At 36.1% G+C, this 22,661-nt stretch overlaps 1 protein-coding gene across 2 annotated transcripts; it reads right to left on the bottom strand.

The window, feature by feature from the left end:
• Positions 1-1,936: 1,936 nt before the first annotated feature.
• Positions 1,937-21,313, bottom strand: LOC131148560 (uncharacterized). Of its 2 annotated transcripts, XM_058098341.1 has the most exons (3): positions 21,076-21,230; positions 11,561-11,672; positions 1,937-4,029 (listed from the first exon to the last, which is right to left on the bottom strand). In XM_058098341.1, exon 3 carries the CDS (start codon positions 4,003-4,005, stop codon positions 2,083-2,085), a length of 1,923 nt encoding a protein of 640 aa, XP_057954324.1. In that variant the 5' UTR covers positions 4,006-4,029; positions 11,561-11,672; positions 21,076-21,230; the 3' UTR covers positions 1,937-2,082. The 2 variants fall into 2 exon arrangements, with proteins under 2 accessions (XP_057954324.1, XP_057954323.1); XM_058098340.1 differs by lacking the exon at positions 11,561-11,672 and having other exon boundaries at positions 21,076-21,313.
• Between the last annotated feature and the right edge of the window lie 1,348 nt (positions 21,314-22,661).

The raw sequence follows: 22,661 nt of genomic DNA, 5'->3' as shown, positions 1-22,661 counted from the left end.
TAATGCATTTGTCAGCATAAAAAAAAATATGCTACATGTGTCGTCAAAGATTTTTACCTATTAATCATAAGTGGTGGAGAAACACCAAGTCATTTGATGGAACTAGAGGGATAAGGGAAAGCCTGAAACCATCATCAGGTTAGTTTTTATTGTAATTAGCTACTATTGTGTTTTATTTCTCAATTTATTTGGTGGATCTCTCATTTTCCTTGCATCATATGCAAAAGATGCAAACACTAAGACCCCATAGTAACAACAAAGAATGTGTTAAACTATTAGTAGGAGTAGAAAGTGCGACAGTTATGAAATTGCAGCCTAGGAAGTCTATTTCGGGATACTTGTTAACATTTTCATGGGAAAGTAGTATCATGGCAATCTAGATTGCAAAAGTGTGTTGCTCTTTTGACAATTCAGGCTGGCTACATTGCCATTACAAAAGTATGCAAGGAACTTCTATGGTTGAAAAATTCTTGTCTATGGGAAAACTTGTGACTTGCATGAAGGTAGCAGACTTGGTGGAACCCCCCACATTGGCGTGGGGGAGATTTGTTGGATGGTGTCCCACCTGTGTGATGGGACCCAATCCATCTTACAAAAAATTAAAAAAAAAATAAGAAAAGTCAAAAGCTGGTTAGAATGATCGCATAGAAACTTCTTGTGTATTTATTTTTTATAGTTGGGTACGTTGTCTCTTGGGCTGGGAGAATCAGAAGTCATTTTTCTTGTGCTTTTAATTTGCGAATGACAACAGTATGTTAGGAGCAAGAAAAGAAAAAATAAATAAAAAATAAAAAACTTGAGATTTTCTTCACTTCTTTTACTTCTTTGAAGTCAAGATTGGATGGTTGTATAAAATCTAATTTTGACAAAATTTCAGTATATTGCTCCAAATCACACGAAGATTACTTCTAGTGGTCTCGATCATTCATTGGCTTTCCCATTTGTCTACTGCAAGTACCCATTTGGTGAGAGCTTTTCTTGGTGTTTTTGTTGAAATTCACCTTAGGGTGATAAACACTATTGTTATCCAAGAGTTGTACACTCTTGATGATCATATATCTTGTTGATTGGTGAAATCTAGTTTGGTTAGAAATTTTTGCATCGTAATTCCATTATTGATGTAGCGAAAAATTTGTCAAACTTCAATCCCGTGATTTTTCCCCTTGCATTAGAGGATTTTCCACAAAAATTGCTCGTCACTTGTGGGTAGATTTATAATTACTTGACTTCAATAAATCTGTATGGTTTAATTACTTGGTAAGAGATTGTTATCCCTATTTACCTTGCACCAGGAGGGATATATTATATGGATTGTCAAATTTTTGTGTCACTCCAACAAATGTTACGCCACGTCAGTTTATACAATTGGCACCCATTAGGGTTAGCAGTTGAACGGACAACCCCAACTACACAAATTAGGGTTGACGTAGGCAATATTTGACAACTGGACATAACCATGTCAACATATTTGTAGCCACGAACATTTGTCAAACTATAAGATATCTTTGACAAGCATGAAAACTGTCAAATAACCGTCCTCTCTTAATTAACACATCAATACTGCTGCTTTTAACATTGACACTGCACAATTTATTGGTCAATTTCTTTTAAAATGTGTACTAGTCAACTCCTTGTATCATGCACGATTTTTTTATTTTATTTTTTAAAAATGTGTATGTACATATGTTCTCATGAAAAAATGGATTTGCTTGCTTGCTTGCTTTGCTTCTACAGGGAGGGAAACACGGTTAGCAACCAATCCAAGCCCTCATTTTCAATAGCAGTGTGATTTGCAGTATATCTATTGATATGTCCAATGCAGGTAAAATCACCATTGCTGGATTTGTTTCTATGAGTTTCCTGCAATGACCGAAGCATTACCAGAAAGAAGTGCTCTTGTTGGGAAAGGTTTTTGCAAAAATATGCAAGGAAAATATAAACAAAAGGGCAGCTTCACTAAACTGGTATCCATTTCGACAATCAACAGACACATCATAAGAAGATAGAATCCAAGAAAATCTTTCATTTTGCATTTTTTTTTCTTTTTAATTCTCTTATTATTCAAAGCCCTCTCTCCACATCCTACAGGGAGGGCGATGAAACAAACTGTCTGGGCAAGCTAAAAAGATCTTTCCCTTCAAAAGGAGAGGACCACTCGCGAGAATTGGCAGCAGGCGTTTCAGCAGTAGCCACCCCACCGTCTTGCAATCCCCCAATCAGAACACCATTCCTGTTGGAGGGAATTGATCGCACGGCTGGCTTGGCACCCACTCCAGATGCATCTGACTCGTCCATCATGAAAGGAGCCATTCCTAGCCACAATCCATGCGGCTTTGAGGATGACAAACCCCGATCCAAGGACCAGTCTATGTTTGTGTAATCTAAGTGCAACATTGATGCACCAGTGCTCCAATCTACAGGAGAGGACGACCCTGAAGAGCCACTAGAGCCCAACCCAGAGAAAAGTCCCAAGGAAGAAGCAGCGGCAAGAGTCGGAGAGGAACCTGCTCTGCTCCATGAACCATTCCCCTTGTATGTTCCAGGGAAATCCACAAATTGTTGCTGCTGCTGCGGATGACCTTGCTGCTGGTATAACTGGTTTGAGCTCAAATTGTTTGGGCTAAGGTTTCTTGTGCTAGGAATATGTTGCAACAGCCCATTGGACTTCATAATTTCAACACTGCCAGGATACCAGTTGGCAGCTGTTCCTGGTGGAGATGAACTAATGCTAGTAGCAGGTGCCTGCTCTGTGTTGATGGATTTGGGCCGTTGCATCATGATAACCGGTTCTCGCACCAAGCCTGGCTGAAGGTTCCTAGCTTCACTACCAACCGCCACATAACGGGTTTCCGTTTTGCCAGGCAGTGCAGACGCTTGCAAAGGTGGTGCCAAAGAGTAGGAAACTGAAGGATTTGATCCTCCGCCTGGCCACTTCTTCTCAACTGGTGTCACAATCTGCTGTGGTCTCGCCCACTCTGATTTTGGCTGAATTTTTCTCGAAGGCTGTACATTTTTGCTTCCTGAATCTGAAGGTGCTAACACAGGAACTGCTGTTTTTGCATAGTTAAAATCTTTTTCATCCCTTTTCAGTTGTATTGAAGTAGATGAATTGGATTTTTGTTGTGGCTTCACCAAATTCTGATTAGCAGCTGCTGAAAGCTTACCTTTATTGACATTTGGAGGATCGCCAGTTTCTTCTGGAGCAGAGGACAGATCTTGTTTCTGCATCCTCAGAGCTTCTGCTGCCTTCTCAAGGTCCCCCTCAGAGGCAACAATCACCCTCTCAACCTCTTGCCTTGAGCACTTGTACCTGATTTCCATGTCTGCAATCCGAGCAAGCTCTTCTGATATGTCTATTTTCAGATTACTACCATTTCCAAGGTTTTGATCCCTGTATTTATCTGCTTCTTCATGCCCTTCAAACAGCCAAGTAACTGATTCCTCTACTTTGCCTTCATTAAGTATAAGAGCCATTGTTGCTCGTTCTGAAGAAAAACCCATTGCCACAAGCTGGTGTGCAAGTGCTTCCAGCTTTCTGGACATCAGATAGCCACTACACCGTTCATGCAATTCTTGGGCTCGTCTCTCCTTTTGACGCTGATGCTTCCTCTCGTTTTTCTGACGGATTTTTTCCCGCTTGTCATTGTCAGCTCCTGGTATGGTCTCCAGTTTGGCAGGATGATTAGGTGCTTTATCTTTATGGTCTTCAGACTCACCAGACCAACTACCATTATTGGAAACAGAATCATAGTCAGCCCCTGTTCCAAGGGGGTTTCCAATATGTTCATCCGACTCGTCTATGTTTCGGAAACGGCCATTACCATGAGATTGAGCAGTGTATGCTGGTACTGTATCAAGCGTGTGGAATGTACCCAACAGTGGATTGTATGCACTGGCTGGGATACCGCTGCCAGCACCAGCAGCACCTGGAAGCTTGGTAGAAGCCTTTTGCGAGTCCTTGCCAGCCTTTTTGTCTTTGGACTTAGATTTCGATGCTGGAGACATCTTGGGCTAGAACTTCTAATTTTCCTGTGATTTAAAGATGACTGCCTCTCAGTGACCAACGGGCACAATAAGAACAAAGCATACATCTATAAAGTGATATATGAAACAATGACTTGCTTCTAAAAGAATTTGCCCAAACATAAAACTTTAATTTTGTGAATATCTTCGACACATTAGGGAATCATAAATGAACAAAGGTGCTCTGTAGATTTTTCATTTGTGATAAAATCAAGAAACCAGACAGGGAAGGAAAGTGTTATGAATAGGCAATTTACTTCATCATTTATACAATATCAATGCAACAGAATCCTGCTTTACCTAATTGTTTTTACCACCGAGTTACTCAGTCAAGGACCCAAAAAACCTAAAAGGCAGTTTCTATTAAACTTGGCCCAACAAGTTTCAGCTAAGCACTTTGATTTCTTTTTCTGCTTTAAGTAACCATAGAAAGAACATTAAAATCAAATTGCTTCATGGCTTCAGAGTTGCTCAGTTTTTAATTCCTCTACCTGACCACCAAGAGTTTCTGCTGGTTACACCTACAAAAGCTCCAAAAGGCAAAGTGAACCTGACCTGTGTGTGAGTACCCAAAACTGTTTATGGCAGTTCTCACCAGCATTATATTTTAACACATTTTCTTCATTACAACTAAAGGATTATGAGGACTCAGATAAGAAGGGCTTAAAACCGAAGTGTGACATTCCACAATATTTCAATTCTATTGAACTTATGCCAAAAAAGAGATTTCTAGGATGGATCATGGATATCATCTGCAAACAATGCCAGCCTATATAGTTCCCAATACGGAAGCATGTATTTCAATGACAAGAAGTCTTACGGGCCAAAACAGCCTTTTTCTTTTTTGCATGTGTGGCCTTGCACCAATGAGTAGATGAAAATCTGAAATTGTCAAAATGCAGAAAGAGACAGAGACAGAGACAGACACAGACACAGACACAGACACAGACATAGAGAAGCATCCGGTAAAGGAGACAATTTGTGAGAATTTCTTTCCTTTAGTTTAGTAAAAATTAAAAAAGGAAGCCCATTAGGAAAGGACCTCATGAGTGATGCAAAAAATGATAGGCAGGTATGTGGCTGCTCAAGATTACTAACAAATTCTGGGATGATTTGTGAACAAAAATAACTGTTGCATGAAACTACTTTTAGTACTTGCTGCTTCTTGAATACCCATCATTTCATGCAACAGTCTAAAGGTCAAAAGTATTGACTACTGATGCAATCCAAAAAAACCTGTAAAATCAAGCACTTCAAAATTTCCCTTGATGCATCCAAATGTATGCTCATCAAAATGGGCAAACGATCCCAAAAGCATTCTCTTATGTGAAGCCATATTGAGAATGTCTTCACTTTTGAGCACCTACAATAACAAAATATTAACCATTTCTAAATTCCTTTTCTTCCTTTTGGCTGAAGGACATAAAATTCTGAATAAGGTTCCTCGTATAGTCTATATTGATAATTTGATATTGACACGCTTAACCATGGATAATTTGTTGCACACTTAATTATCATTATAAAAAAGTACATATGAAAAATATGCAGAACATGAGGGAAACTCCCCACCCCCACCCCCAAAAAGCCAAAAAAAAACAATCACACCTGAAAACACATATTGAATAAATTCAATTAAATTAAATCAACTGTAATGATCATTCACTTACCCAAGATAATGATATAGTATGCAATATTTAAACATATGTGGCATGCATTTAATTAGACACCTATTGTATTTACAGAACAAAATTGAAATTTTCAAGGATATTGCTCAAATGAATTTTCAATCAGAATGAGGATAAGTCCTATATAAAAAATGAATATGCAATGACAAAACATGTATTCAGGGGCCCACCACACCCCTACCCACCAAAACTCCCTTTTTAAACCCTCCATCATAGGCATGAAAAATATGGTAGTCCGCTTAACAGAAATGGTTACGGTTGTTTTCGATGTTACATAATGAGTGATGGATGAGGCACCCATGCACTTGTATGCTGGTTAGAACTTATAGATTCAAATGTTTTGACACCAAAATCTTGCATACTAATGTCTTAAATGATTATCAACAAAATTTTAGATAAGGTTACACAGCATATGCTAAACAAGTTAAATGATATATTGGCTCTTTTGTCAGCTAAGGGAACAAATCCTTGCAATCCTTGCAGCTGTTACTAGTCATCATTTTACTATCTAATTTAAACAAAGAAATTATAATATTACATCACAAAAATTGGAACGCATTTATATTTCATAGCATTATCACATAAAAGCATGAACATCTACTCAAAGAATTAGTATGGGGCAAAGAATAAAGACCACCCAGCATCAAATTTTAGTTGTAATCGGATTTTTTTTTCAATTGAAGAATGAAAATGTATGCTACAAATATAATTTCTAATCAGTAGAAGAAAAAACTTCTAAAATATGATTTTTTATCTACTACAAAACAAACAGTTTATCTTTTGAGTTTAATTCTTGATTATTTGATAGTAAATATGAAGAATATAGCTCATAAATTATGTTTCAAGTTTTACAAGCTCGAAATGCTTTTAAGTAATAAATTAGTATAAATATTGTTAAAGCAACTAACAACTAGTCTAAAGTAGCTTGGGATATAAATTATGACACTAGATATCATCCCATAATGTATTGAAAGGCATTGATATATAATAATAACAGTCAATTTTCAAAATCAAGCCCTCCATGATAATTAATAACAGGTAGACTGTCAACTCACCTAAAGTCATTTTCTGACAATCCTTCTCCCTCCATGATAATTAATGGAACTCTTTGAGTAATTATACTCCCTTCAACAAATCCTTTTCCCGGCACTAGTCATCCAAAAGCAACTATTTCCCACCTTAACTAATTATTACATGCACTCCTAAGAGCAGCACTAGTTTACATCCTCATCCGACCCTCTCTTTTATCCTGAATTACTACACTAAAATAATGAGAGCCCCTTCCAATGCAATTGTGTACCTTAAGAGACAGTTTCTTCAAAAATATATAAATATAAATATATATATATATATATATATATTAAGGAAAAACAAGAAAAAGAGAAGTACAACCTAGGGGAGGACAAGAAATCCTCAAAAAAGAGACAAATGGGGGCAAAAAAGAACTAATAGAATATGATTAAGAAAGCCCTTTTTAAACTTCAACCATTGTAATTCACCAAACATTGCAAGTTTGTTATTTCCTGCTGGCCTTTATGCACCTTCTTTGTGCTACACTCCACGCGAATTTCATTTTCTCCAAGATTGGGCATTTAACAACAAAAAACTATGCCTTAAGTCCCACAAGGTGGGGTTGGCTTCAAGAATCCATTTTCACCAATTTATGCGATCATGGGAAATTTCCTTTTGACATATTCAAAACTGCTAAATTTTTACCATTTCATTCCAAGTTATTTTAAGTCTACCCCTACCCCTTCTATTACCCCTCACAATAACTAGCACATTCCTCCTTACTGGCGCACTATTTGGCCTACATTGTAGATGCCCAAACCATGAGTTGTCCCTCCCAAACCATTTGGACATCCATAATCCCAAATTATCCAAAAATTGTTGTGCTTCTACATCCTTTTCATTAATTTCCTCCATAAGAATAGGCAAAATCCCATTGGAACACTGCTGCTCTTTATCACATCCATGTTCCTCAAAAATAGGAATACCTTCCAAACTCTCCATCAGAGATGGTGGCACACATGATATATTCCCAAGAACATTAGATGACTTAGTAACATACCTAGATCGTTTCTTGAAACTCATCCAACAACAAACCATCATCGCATGCAAACTCACACTTAGAATATATAGAAAGATCACACTCTGTACAGGTAATTTCCAAAATTTCATTTTCCATTTGAATCCAAGCCGTAGACACACAACTTCACTGTGAAATAGTTGCCAGACCAACCTATTCCACATTTTCCTTCTTTCCACGACATGCATACAACCCCCATCACTAAACATTCTTGATTCCAAAGTGAAGGACTTACCTTCAAATCAAGTTGACTTGGTATGAAATACATCTTCATATCTTACAATTGAAACAATTCACAGAACACACACACACACATAAAGAGAGAGAGAGAGAGAGAGAGAGAGAGAGATTCTCTAAGGAAACACCTTAACTGATGCCACAGGCAAAGCTAGAAAACATATTTTTTTGCTCACTTTCTCTAGTCCTAAATTTAGAACATTGAGAAAATGGCTTTCACCATGGTCAACTAGGGTTTATTGGAAAAATGCACAAAAGAGGTTTTAAGGATCTTCAGTGCAAATGGATAAGAGGGTGTCTCAGCTCTACTAATATGTCAGCAGTTGTTAATGGGCAGCCTAGGGATTGGTTTGGTGTTTCGAGAGGGTCAAAGGTAAGGAGACCATATCCCCTTTTTTGTTTACTTTGGTTGTAGATGTTCTTAGTAGAATGATTTCTTGTGCCCAAGAACTGAGAACCTTTATCCCCCTTTTTTTTTTTTCTACTTTGGTTGTAGATGTTCTTAGTAGAATGATATCTCTTGCCCAAGAATTGGGAGTTATTAGTGGCTTGTCTATAGGAGGGGAGCGTGGAGGTGTCTCATCTTTAGCTTGCAGAAAATACCATCTTGTTCCTTGAGAATAATGCTGTGAAATCCCAGAAGGGTCTAACTTTGCTTAGGATTTTTGAGGAACAATGGGAGATGAAGATAAATCTACGAGTGGTACAGCGGGAATTAATTTTAGTGGTAGGGAGCTTGAGATTTTAGATCTTTAGTAGGTTGTAATAAGAAAGATCATTTAGTTAGTTGGGATGTTGTTAAAAGGCCGAAATCAGAGTGGGGTTTACGGGTTGGTAATGTGGTTTTTAATAACATATCATTAATAGGAAAATAATTATGGTGACTCCCATAGAATCTAATCCCTATGACACAAGGAAATACAGAGTAAATATGAAATATAAAAGAAAGGTAGGATTCTAAAGGGAGTGGTAATGCCACTCATGCAAGTCCGTGGAAGTTTGTTTCCCAGGTTGCTAGTCTTTTCTTTACTCTCGCTCATTTTTAAGCAGGTATTGGGGATAAAATTCAATTCTGAGAGGAAATTTGGATTGGTCAGTGACGTGAATCTTCGTTGGAATTGTTGGTGCCACGTTCATCTGAACTTTCCACCGTTCACAGTGCACCAATTTCAGCTTTTTATTCTTTTGAGGGGGGCCCTTAGTCCAGAAGACTGTTATTCATTTGTTCATTCATTGTCAGGTAGCACAATGCATGTGGAACAATTTGTTTTCGTACTTTGGTGAGGTTTGGATGGCTCCAGCTACAACTCAAGATTATTTGAAGGTGAAGTTTTGGAATTTTGGAAAGGAGTGAAGGATATTTTGGGAGCCTTCTGTTTTTACAATCTTGTGGTCTCTTTGGCTGGAAAGGAATGCTAGAGTTGATAAATATCATAAGGCTTCTCCAAGATTTCTTTGGGAGAAAGTTATTTTTTTGCTTCTTTTTGGGGTTTTGGGGGTCTTTTTCTGTCCAATATTCAAAGGGATTGGAATCCAGCTTTGATGTAAATTGTTTCTTTCGTGCTTTTTGTTGGGGGGTTTCCTATCCTCATTTCATTGTAATTATGTTTCCTTTTAATAGATTTGTTTTATATCTGAAAAAAACTAAATATTTCCTTCAAAGAATTGGCAGATCTATGCAAAGGAAATTTTCAAGCCACTGCAGTAACTGCAATCTGTTGTGACTTCAATTTCTATCAATCTGCACAGCATAGCAATTTACATCATCCTAGGTCTAGAGAAAGCAACGTTTTAAAAGGAGCTTATGAAGCGCATGTTGATGCATTTTGAGCCTAAAGCACCCCAAGGGGTGATATGAAATGCACAACTCTTAAGAGGCAAATGTCCTTGATGGCTGCGTGTATGTCTCAGGCCAAAAAACACACCTTTCACAACTCATACCATAAGGCGTATGAATATGGGATCCTCATTAACTTAATTTTTGTAATATATATATAAAAGTATCAATTAAATTTAAAATATAAGACGTTACGGCAGAAAAGGTTATCCTCTGCTGTTTTTGTGCGGACAAGCAGCCCAGGCTCCCTCAATAAACACTCTCCCTTCTTTGACAAACACCCTCGGCCAATCTTCTCCAGTAAGATTGCTCCTCCGACAAGACAACTGGGCTGTCATTTCTCTCCAGCTGATCACGGATGACAATTCTTTCTTGGAGAATCTCTCTCCAGTCTCGACAATGTCCCTCTCTCGTATAGACAATTCCTCTTCAACTGGAACTCTGCAACCCATGAGCCATACTTGAAAAAAAAAAATTAGAAAAAAAAAATTCCTTCAATTTGAAGAGGTGCTGCTAACGGCTTATTATTGCTCTTGGTCCAACAGATGAGCCGCCGTCCGCCACCTTTCTCTCCAATTTTTCATTAGTGAGAATGAACTTTGGGCTGCTGTTCCCTGCAACAAGCAGCTGTTTCTTAGTTTTATTTATTATTACTTTTTCCAATTTTCCATTATGAAAGACAGAACTTTGAGTTGGCTGTTTCTTAGTTTTTATTTTAAAAAAGAATTCCATTCATGAAAGAGAAAGACTGAATATTGAGCTACCAACCCCCGCAATGAGTTCCCGTTTCCTAGTTTAAATTTTTCAAATTTTCATTCCTTAAATGACTGAAGCTTTTGGAGCTATAGCTACTGTTTCCCCACAGTTTGGAAAATATTCCAATTCTCAAGTCTACAGAATTTTTTTCAAAAATTTTCAGCTGCAGCTACTGATTGTTCCCTGTTCAACATTCAAAGAAACATGTTTCAAAGCAAACCGAAGGAGCAGAAAGAAGATTTTGTTTTGGAAGAATATAAAAGATGGAAGGAGAAAAATATTTCCAACACAAATTTTGAGATCAGTCTTGTAGCCAGACTGTCACAAGATTTAACCATCATTTCTCCAGGAACCCTGTCTGAAGGATATTGAAGATGCGAAAAATGTATGCAATATAGCTCTTGCGAAATTTCAGGAAAACAGAAAGTTAAAAGAAATTATCTCTTCGAAGAGATTGGAATGGGTCCAAGAGGAGGGGTTAAGTGTATCTTCTCCATCAGTAAGACATTTAAGGCAGTAAAAGAGAGGTAGAAGCAAGTTGGCTTTATTCTAGAGCTAGTAGCACCATGAATGAGTTGACATCTTCTCAAATTCAAACAAGCTACTCTAAACTCAAATTGGAAGAAAGAAGATAAGAATGAACGTGTAGGAAAGTTGGGCACTGTTTATTGACAAAAGTAGTTAGAATCTTATAATTCACAATTCAAATCATACAATTTGTATCATTCCACACCAAATTGGTTCAAATCTTACTAGAGAATCAAAACAACTGAATCATTGCTGAAAATATCCATCCACCCTCAATAGATCTGAATCGACTAGTTCTGATTGCTGAACCTATCAGATCCAGTCAGACCCAACTAGTTTAAAATCCCAAAAACAGACTTCTTTTATTGCTTCTTTTTTTTTTACATGCTTTCCTTCCATTCTTACTGTGTGTCAATTCTGTGGTTAGCAAGAGGAAAAAACAGAACTTCAGGTCTTCTGCCTCCTTCACAAAACCATTCTTCATTCTTCACTCTTGGAGGAATATAGTTCTCTGCCTCTGAGAAGAAGGGACAGAACGCAGGTCAGCTACTGCGGTACTCACATTTCACTGTGTTGTTAAGATTCAAATGTTGGGTTTTTAACAGTTTGTGCAATTATTTATTAGTTTTGTCTTAAGCTAGTTCTTTTTCTTTTTAATTAGAGGAAGCATGAGCAAAAAATCTGAAGTGTATTATTTTTCCTTAATTTCTTCCATTAAACAACATAAAGTTCAGTTCTATATTAAGTTTTCTAGACTCCTTCCTTTACATTTCACTGTTTAGAGAAAGCATACACATGAAATATGAATGTTTATAATGGAATTGTTATGCATTTAACAATTTTCTTTGTTGTACGTATATTAACATATGCATGTCATTTAAAATCAGTTTTGGAAATTCAAACCGAATCCTACAATTTGATTTGATTCTCAATTCCCGAATTCTGAAATTGGAATTTCAACCATTGAAATCTCAATTTAACAACTGTTCAACAAAGCTCACCCTCTAAGATTGACACATTGTGTGTTTTGGCCTGTTACAGTGGACAGGATTGCCAATTATGGGCCAGGCTTCAAGCCCCCCTTCCATGCATGAGTTGAGGACAAGGAGCATTAGAGCTAGAAATGAGTTAGAAGACATAGATGGCATGTTGCAAGAGCATAAATTGGCTTGGACGGAATATGGATGCTCTATTATGGCTGATGATTGGATGGGCGAATAATCCATGGTGCTCATAAATCTTTTTCTTTTTATAGAAAAAGAAATATATATAAAGGGGGCCTTTGTTTGATCTCTAGAGGCTATGTTTGAATTGGTTCACTAAATAAGTTAACCGGTTAGACATGAAAGCATTTGGTGGCAGCTCTAAATTTTCTTAAAATTCCTCAAGATAGAATCAAATATGAAACATGTCTGATTCAAATTCAAAGCCCTTTTTCCCTTATAAAAAATGAAAATGACAAAAAATTTAATACCCAAATAATTAAAATCAAAATAATAAATTTTATTTTTGCACAATATAAATTATATTATTTTATTTGTAATTATTAATTAAATTTATGACAAGAAAATATTATATAAATTTAATTGAAAATTTTAACTTATGTAATTGCTCATTAATTTTATCGAATACTTATACTCTTTAAGTGTTGAGAAAGTTAAAATTGAAAAACAATGCATATTTAGATATTAGATACCAAATAGTTAAAATAATTTGGATTTTAGATTCAATGATTGATTCAAGTTCAATTCAAAACTGGTTCACAAAATCATATTTGGATTCAATGTTCAACACATAACACTTAGTTTTTATTAAAAAAAGAGAAGTACACTCTAGAAGAAGACAAGATCCTCAATGCAAAAAGAAGGAAAAGGAAAACAGAAAGTTAAAAATAGCAAACCCTAATGTAAGAAATCGCTCTTCAGTCCTTCCCTTTGTAATTGAAAGAGCTCTGCAATCATGCCAGCTCCCACTAACTTATATTTGCTTTCTCTTTCTACAAGAGGAGAATTTACAAAAAGGAGAAAATTCTTTTGTTTTTTTTTTTATTGGCCTTCTCTTAGCCCCATTCAACCGAACTTCAATCCATCCATGATCTTCCAACCACAAGCCCATTTCATCCAAAAGATATTAAGCACCTACATCTTGCGCACTAACCTCCTCCACAGGGGAAGTTACTAAGCCATCCCTACATTGATTAATGACAGCCAAATCTACACCCAAACCCCCCCTACCCCTTCAAAAGTAGTAAATATCCTCCAAACCTTCCTATGTGTTTCTCGTAAAGTTTCTTGCAAATAGTCCTGCTATATGGTTTTTAAAATCCATTAATGCATCTGAATTGATAATAAAATGGCAAGGTGTTGTTTACATATCTTGATAAGGTGGTTGAAGAAGTTGGTGAGAAGAATGACATGCAGATGATAACAAATAATGTGAAGAACATGATAAGTGAGCAAAACAAGCATACGTGAAATGAGGAAGAGTTGTATTGGACCTCATGTGTTGCACATAGTTGGGATCTTATGTTGGAAGACATTGCAAAAATGAAGATCCATGCAACCACATTCCTAAAGGCTAAGCAAGTTGTCACATTTGTATATAGTTACTCCTATGATTTTGCAATGGCAAGGAAGCATTTCACCAACAACAAAGAACTCATCTACCAAGCAATAAACAAATTTTTCTAATGCCTTTATGTTCAAAAGGCTCTACAAACAAAGGTGTGGCCTTCAAACTACGTTCTCTTCAAAGATGTGGAGCAAGTCTACTTATGCTAAAATAGGAAAATGCATGAAGGTATGAGAGCTCACTCAATTGTCTTGCTTGATCAAAATGTTTGGTCTCATGTTGCTTATGTTGTCAAAACTATTGTCCCTCTAATAAAATCCTAAAAGAAGTTTATTAAGAGGGAAGACTTGCCAAGGGGGTTTGTTTGCAAAGGAAAATATTGCTGCCACTTTTTTCTAGAAATGCCTAGAAGTATGGACCCATCTAGAGGAAAATAGATGATAGATGGACTCCATCAACTTCACCACCCTTTGCAAGTTGCATGACATTATCTAAATCCCCATTTGCATTATAAGGAGAATTTTACTGTGAAGAAGTGAGGAATGGGTTATTTGATTGCATGGATTGAATTATGGAATACGAGGCGTGACTAGTTGCAAACATCTAACTGGATTTGTTTGATTATGCAAGAGAGGGCTTTGGGAGTTGCATTGCCATTGATCCTAAAATGTCGTGAAGCGTAGGTAAAAATAATAAAACTTAGTTAATTACCAGTGAGTATTCTATCGTTCTTTTTTATTCTGTTTTTTAAAAATAAAATACTAGACAAATGTATACCAATGTAGCAATTTATATATATATATATATATATATATATATATATATATATTCTTTTGTAGCTAATTGCAGCTAATTAGCAGAATGTTCTGGACAAAAACAGAGTAAACAAAGTTTGCGATTCATGACTTTCTCACCTGCAATGCTAGTTAATGTGTGAGGAATTGTTGCACATCTAAGCATGTGCTCACAAATGCTGTGATATCACCTAGTTAAATTATTCAATTATTCTCCACCTCACACTTGGTTATGCATTTATCTTCTAACATTTAAATGTAAATGGCAGGTTCTAATAAAGAGAAGGAATAGAATAGAGCATAAAAGATTGAATGCTAGCTAATGTGAAATACAACACAACACTGAGAGAGAGAACTATAAGAAGAAGAAAGTTTTTTTTGTGTATTAAGAACTAAAACACTCTACAACAGAGGAGGGCAAGATGTCCTCAAGATACAATACACCACAACCAAATGAATTACATAAGATCTGCTTTCCAATCCCTTTGACGGTCGGACAGCGCTGAAACCAAAATAAAGCACAAGAATGGGTCCAAAACAAAACCAAGGACACCACTCTATCCCATATGACTTTAGAGCAGGATTCCCGGCCCCGAAAGATTCTTGTTTTCCTCTCTCTATCCAAATGGATCCATAACATAAAGAAAATTGTTTCACTCCATGATACACAGCCCTTTCTACTTGAGCCAAAACCCCTATGCTTCATGAGCAGGAAATCTCCCACATTTTGAGGTGCCACCCAAGCTTCATTCCCATGGTGTGATGCCACCTATCAGAGCATAAAGAGGAATGCATTTGGTTCATTGGACTTACGACATGCACATATAGGACTAAGAGACATATAAGGCCTTCTAATCTATAACATATCCTGCATGTTGATCCTATTTAGTATCATAGTCCAAATAAAGGACAGAATTTTCCAAGGAACCTTAGCCTTTCAAATGATTGGCTCCAAATAAAAACATAGGAAGAATCTCATCCTTGCTGTTGGTTGCGAAGAAACGGTCCACAGCAGAATGCCAACTGGTGAGCACTTCAACCCCTTTTTCATTGAAATTCCTGGAAAAATAGAAGTCCTCCGAAAGAGAACCCACTCCTCAAAACAGATGAATAAGCTCATAGGTGCACTAGAGGACAAGAAATCTTAAACGAACAAGGCACCTACAGCTCCAAAGAAACCTCACCCACCCGCACTAGCGCACCCTATTTCAATTTCCTACTATAAAGTGGACAACAGGAAAGAACTGACTTGCCACCTAAGATCCAAACTTCCAGGAGCATGCATGAGAAATAATACTGTTTCCTTTAGTCTCCCACCCATTATGATGAATTCCATATTAACTTTTAATCACCTTGTTCTATAAGGAGTTTACTTTTAGGGGAAACCTCCAAAACCATTTACGAAGATGTTTTTGAATACCACATTGCCAAGCCTTTGTCCCTCTTCACGATTTGGGTCTGCAAACCACTTCCCAACTAGCTAAAGGCTCTCTTTTGTCATCCCATGACCCATACAGAGGAAGTCACAGAAAATATATTTCTTGGCTTGACGATGAAAATCTCTTTGAAGTTGATGCTATCAAAGCTTTGTCAATGGTGGCTAATGAAGGAGATAATGGTCAAGTAACTCAAGATTGTTGTATTCTTATTCCTTAATTCCTTGCAAAAGGAAGAGTAGTGAAAGCTTGAGTAAATTAAAGATCAATAATTATTTTGCGATCTACCAAATTGCTATTTTATGATTCGAAACTACAACTCCGTTGAATATGCAGACACTCAAGACAGAGGCAAGAGGGCGAAATTGCCCACAGTTGAGGAAGATGATGATGGTACTAAAGTCATAGAGGGGGAATTTCTAAGTGGAAGGTCTCCTACATATGAAGACAATGGCTTTGATGGGGAAGACTTTGTGGTTTCCTTAGATATTTTAGATTCATAGATTCTTGGATTGATAAGACATTATGATACTTTGGTTTCTTGTCTTTTTTCTATAATGTTCATTTAAGAGTTTGAACTTTCAACCACAAAAACACGAAAAACTTTGTAATGTTATGGTTTATGCTCATCTTTTGACATGCTTTGTTTGAATTTGTGAGCTAAAAATGACCTACAAGTTATTTAAGAATTATGTTTTATTTTTAGTTATTATTATATATTTTATCTTATTTTTTCCACTATGAAATTTATGTTATTTTTCTACTAAAAAACATTCAACAAAAAGTTACACTTTGCCTAGGTAACATGCATTGTCTTATGCCTTCACTTTTTATAAAATTTATCTATGTTCACTTTTAAGTTTTTGTACAAAATTATGCAAATCCAAAACTCCTAACACACAAATTGATTGGGAGTTTTAACAAACAAAAATCAGCTGTTTTCAACAAATAGCTTTTAACACTTTCTAACAACAATGCCCTTGCAGACAAGCCAATAATCAGGGTTGAAAGAAGAAAAACTTAATTGTGGGTCTCGTCATTCATCAATTTTTTGACAACTTGGAACTCCAACCTAGCCCTTTGAATGCAATTAGGCAGCATCAAACCAAGAGGAATAACCCAACAAATCTCTCCTTATAAATCATGAGTATAATCTCAGGGCCAGCAAGCTCAAACCTGAGAACTCTGAAGTCCTAACCCCGTGCCCTCACCAACTATGCCACCCCAAAATGCCCAATAATCAAAGTTGAAAGAACAAGAAACTAATCATGCATCTCTTTATGTTGAGTTATTCTAACAACAACAAAAAATTCCTCAGCATTATTCTACATCAACTCACACCACAAAGCTTAAAAAAACCACATTTACAACATTCAAGCACTCTTAGAAACCCACAACAACAACATAAAATATACATATACACACTTTTTAATAACAGAATTTTACTATTCTGATATTTCCCAACAACAAAGTCTAACATTATCAATGAACAACCATTTACAGTCTTTTTCTTCCTCATTCAAGATAATCTCATGATACGTATGGGAGAGGGATGCGTAATCACAAAGGCTAAGAAAAATACATGACCTAGAAAGTGCCTAACACTAGGTACTGTGCTCTTCTATCTGTGGCATATTATATGCCTAGACACACGTAAAAGAAGCAATTAGACTTTCACAAATCCAATAAACAACTGTAATTTTTATATAAACAATAATAAGACATGAAATATTTTTGAACAAATTTGACCGTAAACATTTTTTTATGAATAAAGAATTTTATGAGAGAGAGATAAAAATTGTAAAAAAGAAATAAGAAAAAAAAATTCAGGATAAAATATCATCCAAGAGAAAAGAAGATAAACAAAACAAGAATCTCAAAAAACGAATAATTACAAAACAGCTCTATTGAAGTAAAACAATCCTGCTGTAATTCTGCCAATGGTAAACGCCAAAAGACCCATTTACCAAAACCTACAACAACGCGAGGCATTTGATCCTAAACATCTATAATATTAATAAAAAGCAGATACAGACACACACAGTACACATGCTCTGCGGCTTTGGAACATGGGGTATTTCTGTAAAATTATAAACTTCAAAAGTAAGAAAAAGTGTTAAAAAACTGTAGGGCAGACTTCAAAAGTAAGAAAAACAGTGTTAAAAAACTGTAGGGCAGCTATAAATGTAGTGTTTGGCTCACGAATTCAACCACCAACTCCAAAGAATCCTCATTGGTTCCCAGGTATTCCCACGTTTGGTTCACATTTCATAATCAAGAATGCTACATATTCGCACAAAGCTCTTCAACCCCAACATCCCTATTCCTATCTTAAAATGTGGGCATCCAGATTCCCAAAAGAATCACCAAAAATAATGACAGAACAAAGAAGAACCTAGTTATAGTTTAAAAATCCAAGAATACCCTCCCTTATTCATAACCTATTTCATTCCGAACTTAAAGCTCACTCTCCTTCACTAGGTGTATGAATTGTATGTTTATTATTATTATTATTTAAAAAATATATATGCACTATTGAATTAGCTCTAATTATTTAGTAGTTTATAATCTATTTTTAATTATCACTTTTGACATTCTATTTCAATGAGTTGGATAATTTTTTAATATTTTATTTTATCCATTGAATTTTGTGCTAAAATACTATGCCCAATCATTTTTTGCCCAACTTAAGGCAACTTCCGGAATAGAAAGTTATTTTATTATCATTCCCATTAATGAACCAAACATAAGCATATTGCATGCCCAAGAATATATCAATAGTATGCTTCTAAACCAAGCGTGAGAATACTATATTCCAAAGAATCATGTATCCCAAATATGAAGATTCCCAAGAGCTACGGCATCTTACATTCCACACACCAAACGCCACGTAAGGTAAGAATAGTTTATAAAGGTATTACTTTCGGAATGGCACCAAAAGCCCCTACTCTCAATTTTTAAAAGATTTACTCAACCAAAATAGTTTTTGAATTTCGATAGTGTCCAAGAAGGGCAGTATGTCCTAAGATATTAAAATCTATAAAAATCATTAATTTCTTATGTAGATGCCTAAGAACACATGATTGTCAACATTCGCTTGCATGTTTTTGAAATATGCTTAAGGCCATTCTTTTTTTATCACTTCGTATTTGTTAAGCCTTGAGAATGAAGGACAAAGGTTCAACACATCAACTACATGTCATGAGCCAAGCTTAGTCAAGGCATTATACTTGCTTTTGATCACTTGTCTCATGTACATCATGTAAATAAAGTAAGTTTTATTCTTAAGTAAGATAATGTGAAAATTGTGAGTATAACTCCTCAGTCATTTTGATGTTTCCTAGTGATAGAGTGAGAATAGCATTAAAAGATATTTAGGGAACATGAGTGTTCATTAATCATTGTAAAACTCACGAGCTATTTTTGCAAATGTGTTTAGCCTACTTGCCTCCTTCACTAAACACATGTTGTCCACGGAAGTGTGAATATTGAATTGCATTACTTTATAGTTCACCATGCAACTCTCATTTGCTTTCATGTTTGCTTATTACTTCCGCTTCATTTTCGTTTGATGGTTGTGAATTTATCCATGCGGAAACCGCGATATACTTTTTACAGACTAGTTAAATAGGTATCATATATATAGCACCACACACCTTTCATAAGTGGTGAAGTGTTCAACCTGGGAAAATTGGGATCAAAGCCATATACTTTTTACTGACTAGTTAAATAGGTGTCATATATCTAGCGCCACACAACCCTTCGTAAGTGGTGAAGTGTTCAACCCGGTAAAATTGGGATCAAAGCCATCCTGGGGGCATGATCATGTGGGTGGATCCCACACAAAGTATAAGTCCCACATAGAGATGGGGGCTACTCTGACGAGGGCTTTAGAGATCAAATAGGAAAGTGTGTCACTATCCCACATCTTTCATGTACTTATAAGATCTTGAACTTATAAGGATGGTTTAAACTTCAACTATGTAAGACTCCTTTTATGGAACAAAATTGTTAGTACACTGAGCCAAAGTGTACAATAACTCACTAAAGTTGGGCTGAGAACAATTCCAAATGTAACCAAACTTTCTTATAATTTAAAAATGTGTGTCGAGATGGAAACAAGAAAGTAATTATACAATAGAATGTCCAACTAATCCTATCATCAGAACAAGAATTCGAATTCCCCTTCTTTCATTCTAATAGAAATCTAATTTGTAAGATTGAGAATGAATTTCAAATATATATTTTGTCATCAACTCTAAATTGAAGTGTGTCTATGTGTCATCAATACTGAGTGTTCTCAAAGAAACATTTAAGCGACAAGATGGAACAATTGCGACTACAATCCAAAAACTTCATATCCACAATAAAACAAGTGCAAGGGGTGACCAATCCTATAATGCAGTACAAATTCAAATTTAACAAAATTCACTATAATATTTTTTTCATTAAACCTAGAGGAAATCACATCAAGTACACAATAAATAAACAAAATTAAACTCTCAGCCTTCCAGCATGCAATTCAATGAAAAACTGGCTTCCAGTTATCTCTCAAGTGTTAAACTCGCCACTAACCATTTTTTTCCCTAATTGTATACACAAGAGTACCATGCAGCCTATAAGGCAATAATAATTGTCCAATAATATTTCCAAAATCCAATTCTTTCCTTCATTTTGTGTCAATCAGAATCATGAAGAGACTGATAGAGACTCGATCAATGGAAAATCTGATGAAAATCAACCCTTTTCTATGCCAACAAAACGGTCAAATACAGTTTCAACCGTCAAGCAAAGAATTATCACCTCCACATTAATTCTGCACTCATTCTCACTCGACAAACTGCCGAAACAACTCAATATTCTCCTAGAGGAACAAATGCAACCAATACCACACCACAAATCAAAGAAGCACGGATTGCTCGGGATCCACCAAACTCCGTTCTTCCCCCGGAATAAAAGAATTGCAAGAACAACAAATGCCAAAGCATATGCCCAAACCACCCAAAAAAAAAAAAAAAGAATATCAAAACAGCACCTCACGCAGCGCGCGAACCAAACAAAGAAACTCGAAAAAATCGAATCCGCGGTCAGAGAGGGAAAGAGAAGAGAAACTACTGACCTGTGGAAGCAGGGAGAGCGACGGGATCGAGAGACAGGCTGGGGAGGGATGAACGGATGAGAGGAGCTTCGATCGACGCAGTTAGGGTTTAGAGAAGAAGGAGAAGAAAATCGAGACACGGGAAAGAAAAGATAGAAATGTAATAATATCCACGTCTGTCCATATTATATCTACAGTTCCACTTCTTCCTCTACACCTACGTGCCATGTCAGATAACGGCAGAATCGCCACCAACCTCGCTTTCTTTCTTTCCCCATTTTTTTATTTATTATTGCTCCGTTTATTATTATATTACATATTTTTTTTAGTTCGTGCAGTTAAATTCTGTTTTTTTCTTTTTGTTGAATTACCTCCTGTGATTAGCTAAAAGCCAGCCTCATCGCTTCCTTTCCTTCTTTTGTTTTTTTTTTTATTATTATTTTTGTTTCTTGTAAACTGTAATGTTGTAGGTTTTCGATTTACTTTTTGGTGAAACAAAATTATTTTTTTTTTGTTCATTTTACTTATTGTAATTAGATAATTATGAATTTATTTTTATGTTTTTCGCATTACTATCCACCAATTATTTAAAAGTAATATGCAGATAAACGGCCGGATGCAAACGAAGAGAAAGATTGATTTCTCAACTCTCGTATCGGGACATCCCAATTCTCAAAGGCAAGTAGGCGATTATATTCCGCCTGGGTGGAAGCGAACCTCAAGGTCCTTTGTACTTCTTCCCAGTACTCGACTTTGATTTTTTCGAGAACATCAAACGTCTAAATAAAAATTAAATTTTTTGATCTATATGTATAAAGGGAAAACAACAATAGAATTGCTCCGAAAACTTCGAAACCATTAGAGAAAGGATAGAACTCTGAAAGAATGGAACTAGTACAATTTACCAACAAAATATGACATTAATTGCGATTAATTACAGGAGGGGTGGGACGAGGTAAATGCATGGCAAGGGGGGCCAAAAAACCTAGGCAGTACGTATTTTGCTAAAAACATATACTTTGCAAAGTTCCTACGGTGTATGGAAGAGGAAATCTCCACAATTTTAGAATGAGATCGAGCGGTTCATGCTAACATATTTTGCTCACTTTTCGGAGTCACGGTACATGTTTTGCCCTAAACAATAGAAGGGTATTGAAAAAAAAAATCATATTCGACAATACTATTAAGAACAAAAAATAACTTGGCCATGCGATTTATTTTGAAATTCTTGGATTCAAACTTCGAGATTGGATAAGAAAGGATTTAGACAGAAGATCAATTACCCTTGCTACATCGCTATTGGCTTTCAATGAACATAAAAAATAAATACATAAATAGGTTGCAAGTTGGAGTTGAATTGTTTGAACACCGAGAAATATTGAGCTTAAACAAAATTTTGATTTCAAAATTGAGTTTGGACTAACCATGGTCTAACTCAGATCAACCCAAACCGAATTTTTCGAACACTAATTCTAATAAATATTGACTTTAAAACAAAATTTTAGTTCCAAACTTGAGTTTGGACCAAACCCCCCCCCCCCTTTGTTTTTTTTGCTGAGCGGAGATTGGACCAACCTCCATCCAACTCAGGTCAACCCAAATTTGAT

This window comes from Malania oleifera, chromosome 2 (genome assembly GCF_029873635.1).
Source record: "Malania oleifera isolate guangnan ecotype guangnan chromosome 2, ASM2987363v1, whole genome shotgun sequence".
NCBI lineage: Eukaryota > Viridiplantae > Streptophyta > Magnoliopsida > Santalales > Ximeniaceae > Malania > Malania oleifera.
This window is presented reverse-complemented; position numbering and strand designations above follow the sequence as displayed.

What these genes read in the sequence shown, in the direction of transcription:
- LOC131148560 (XM_058098340.1), bottom strand. Translation starts at nt 4,005, where the DNA reads ATGTCTCCAGCATCGAAATCTAAGTCCAAAGACAAAAAGGCTGGCAAG.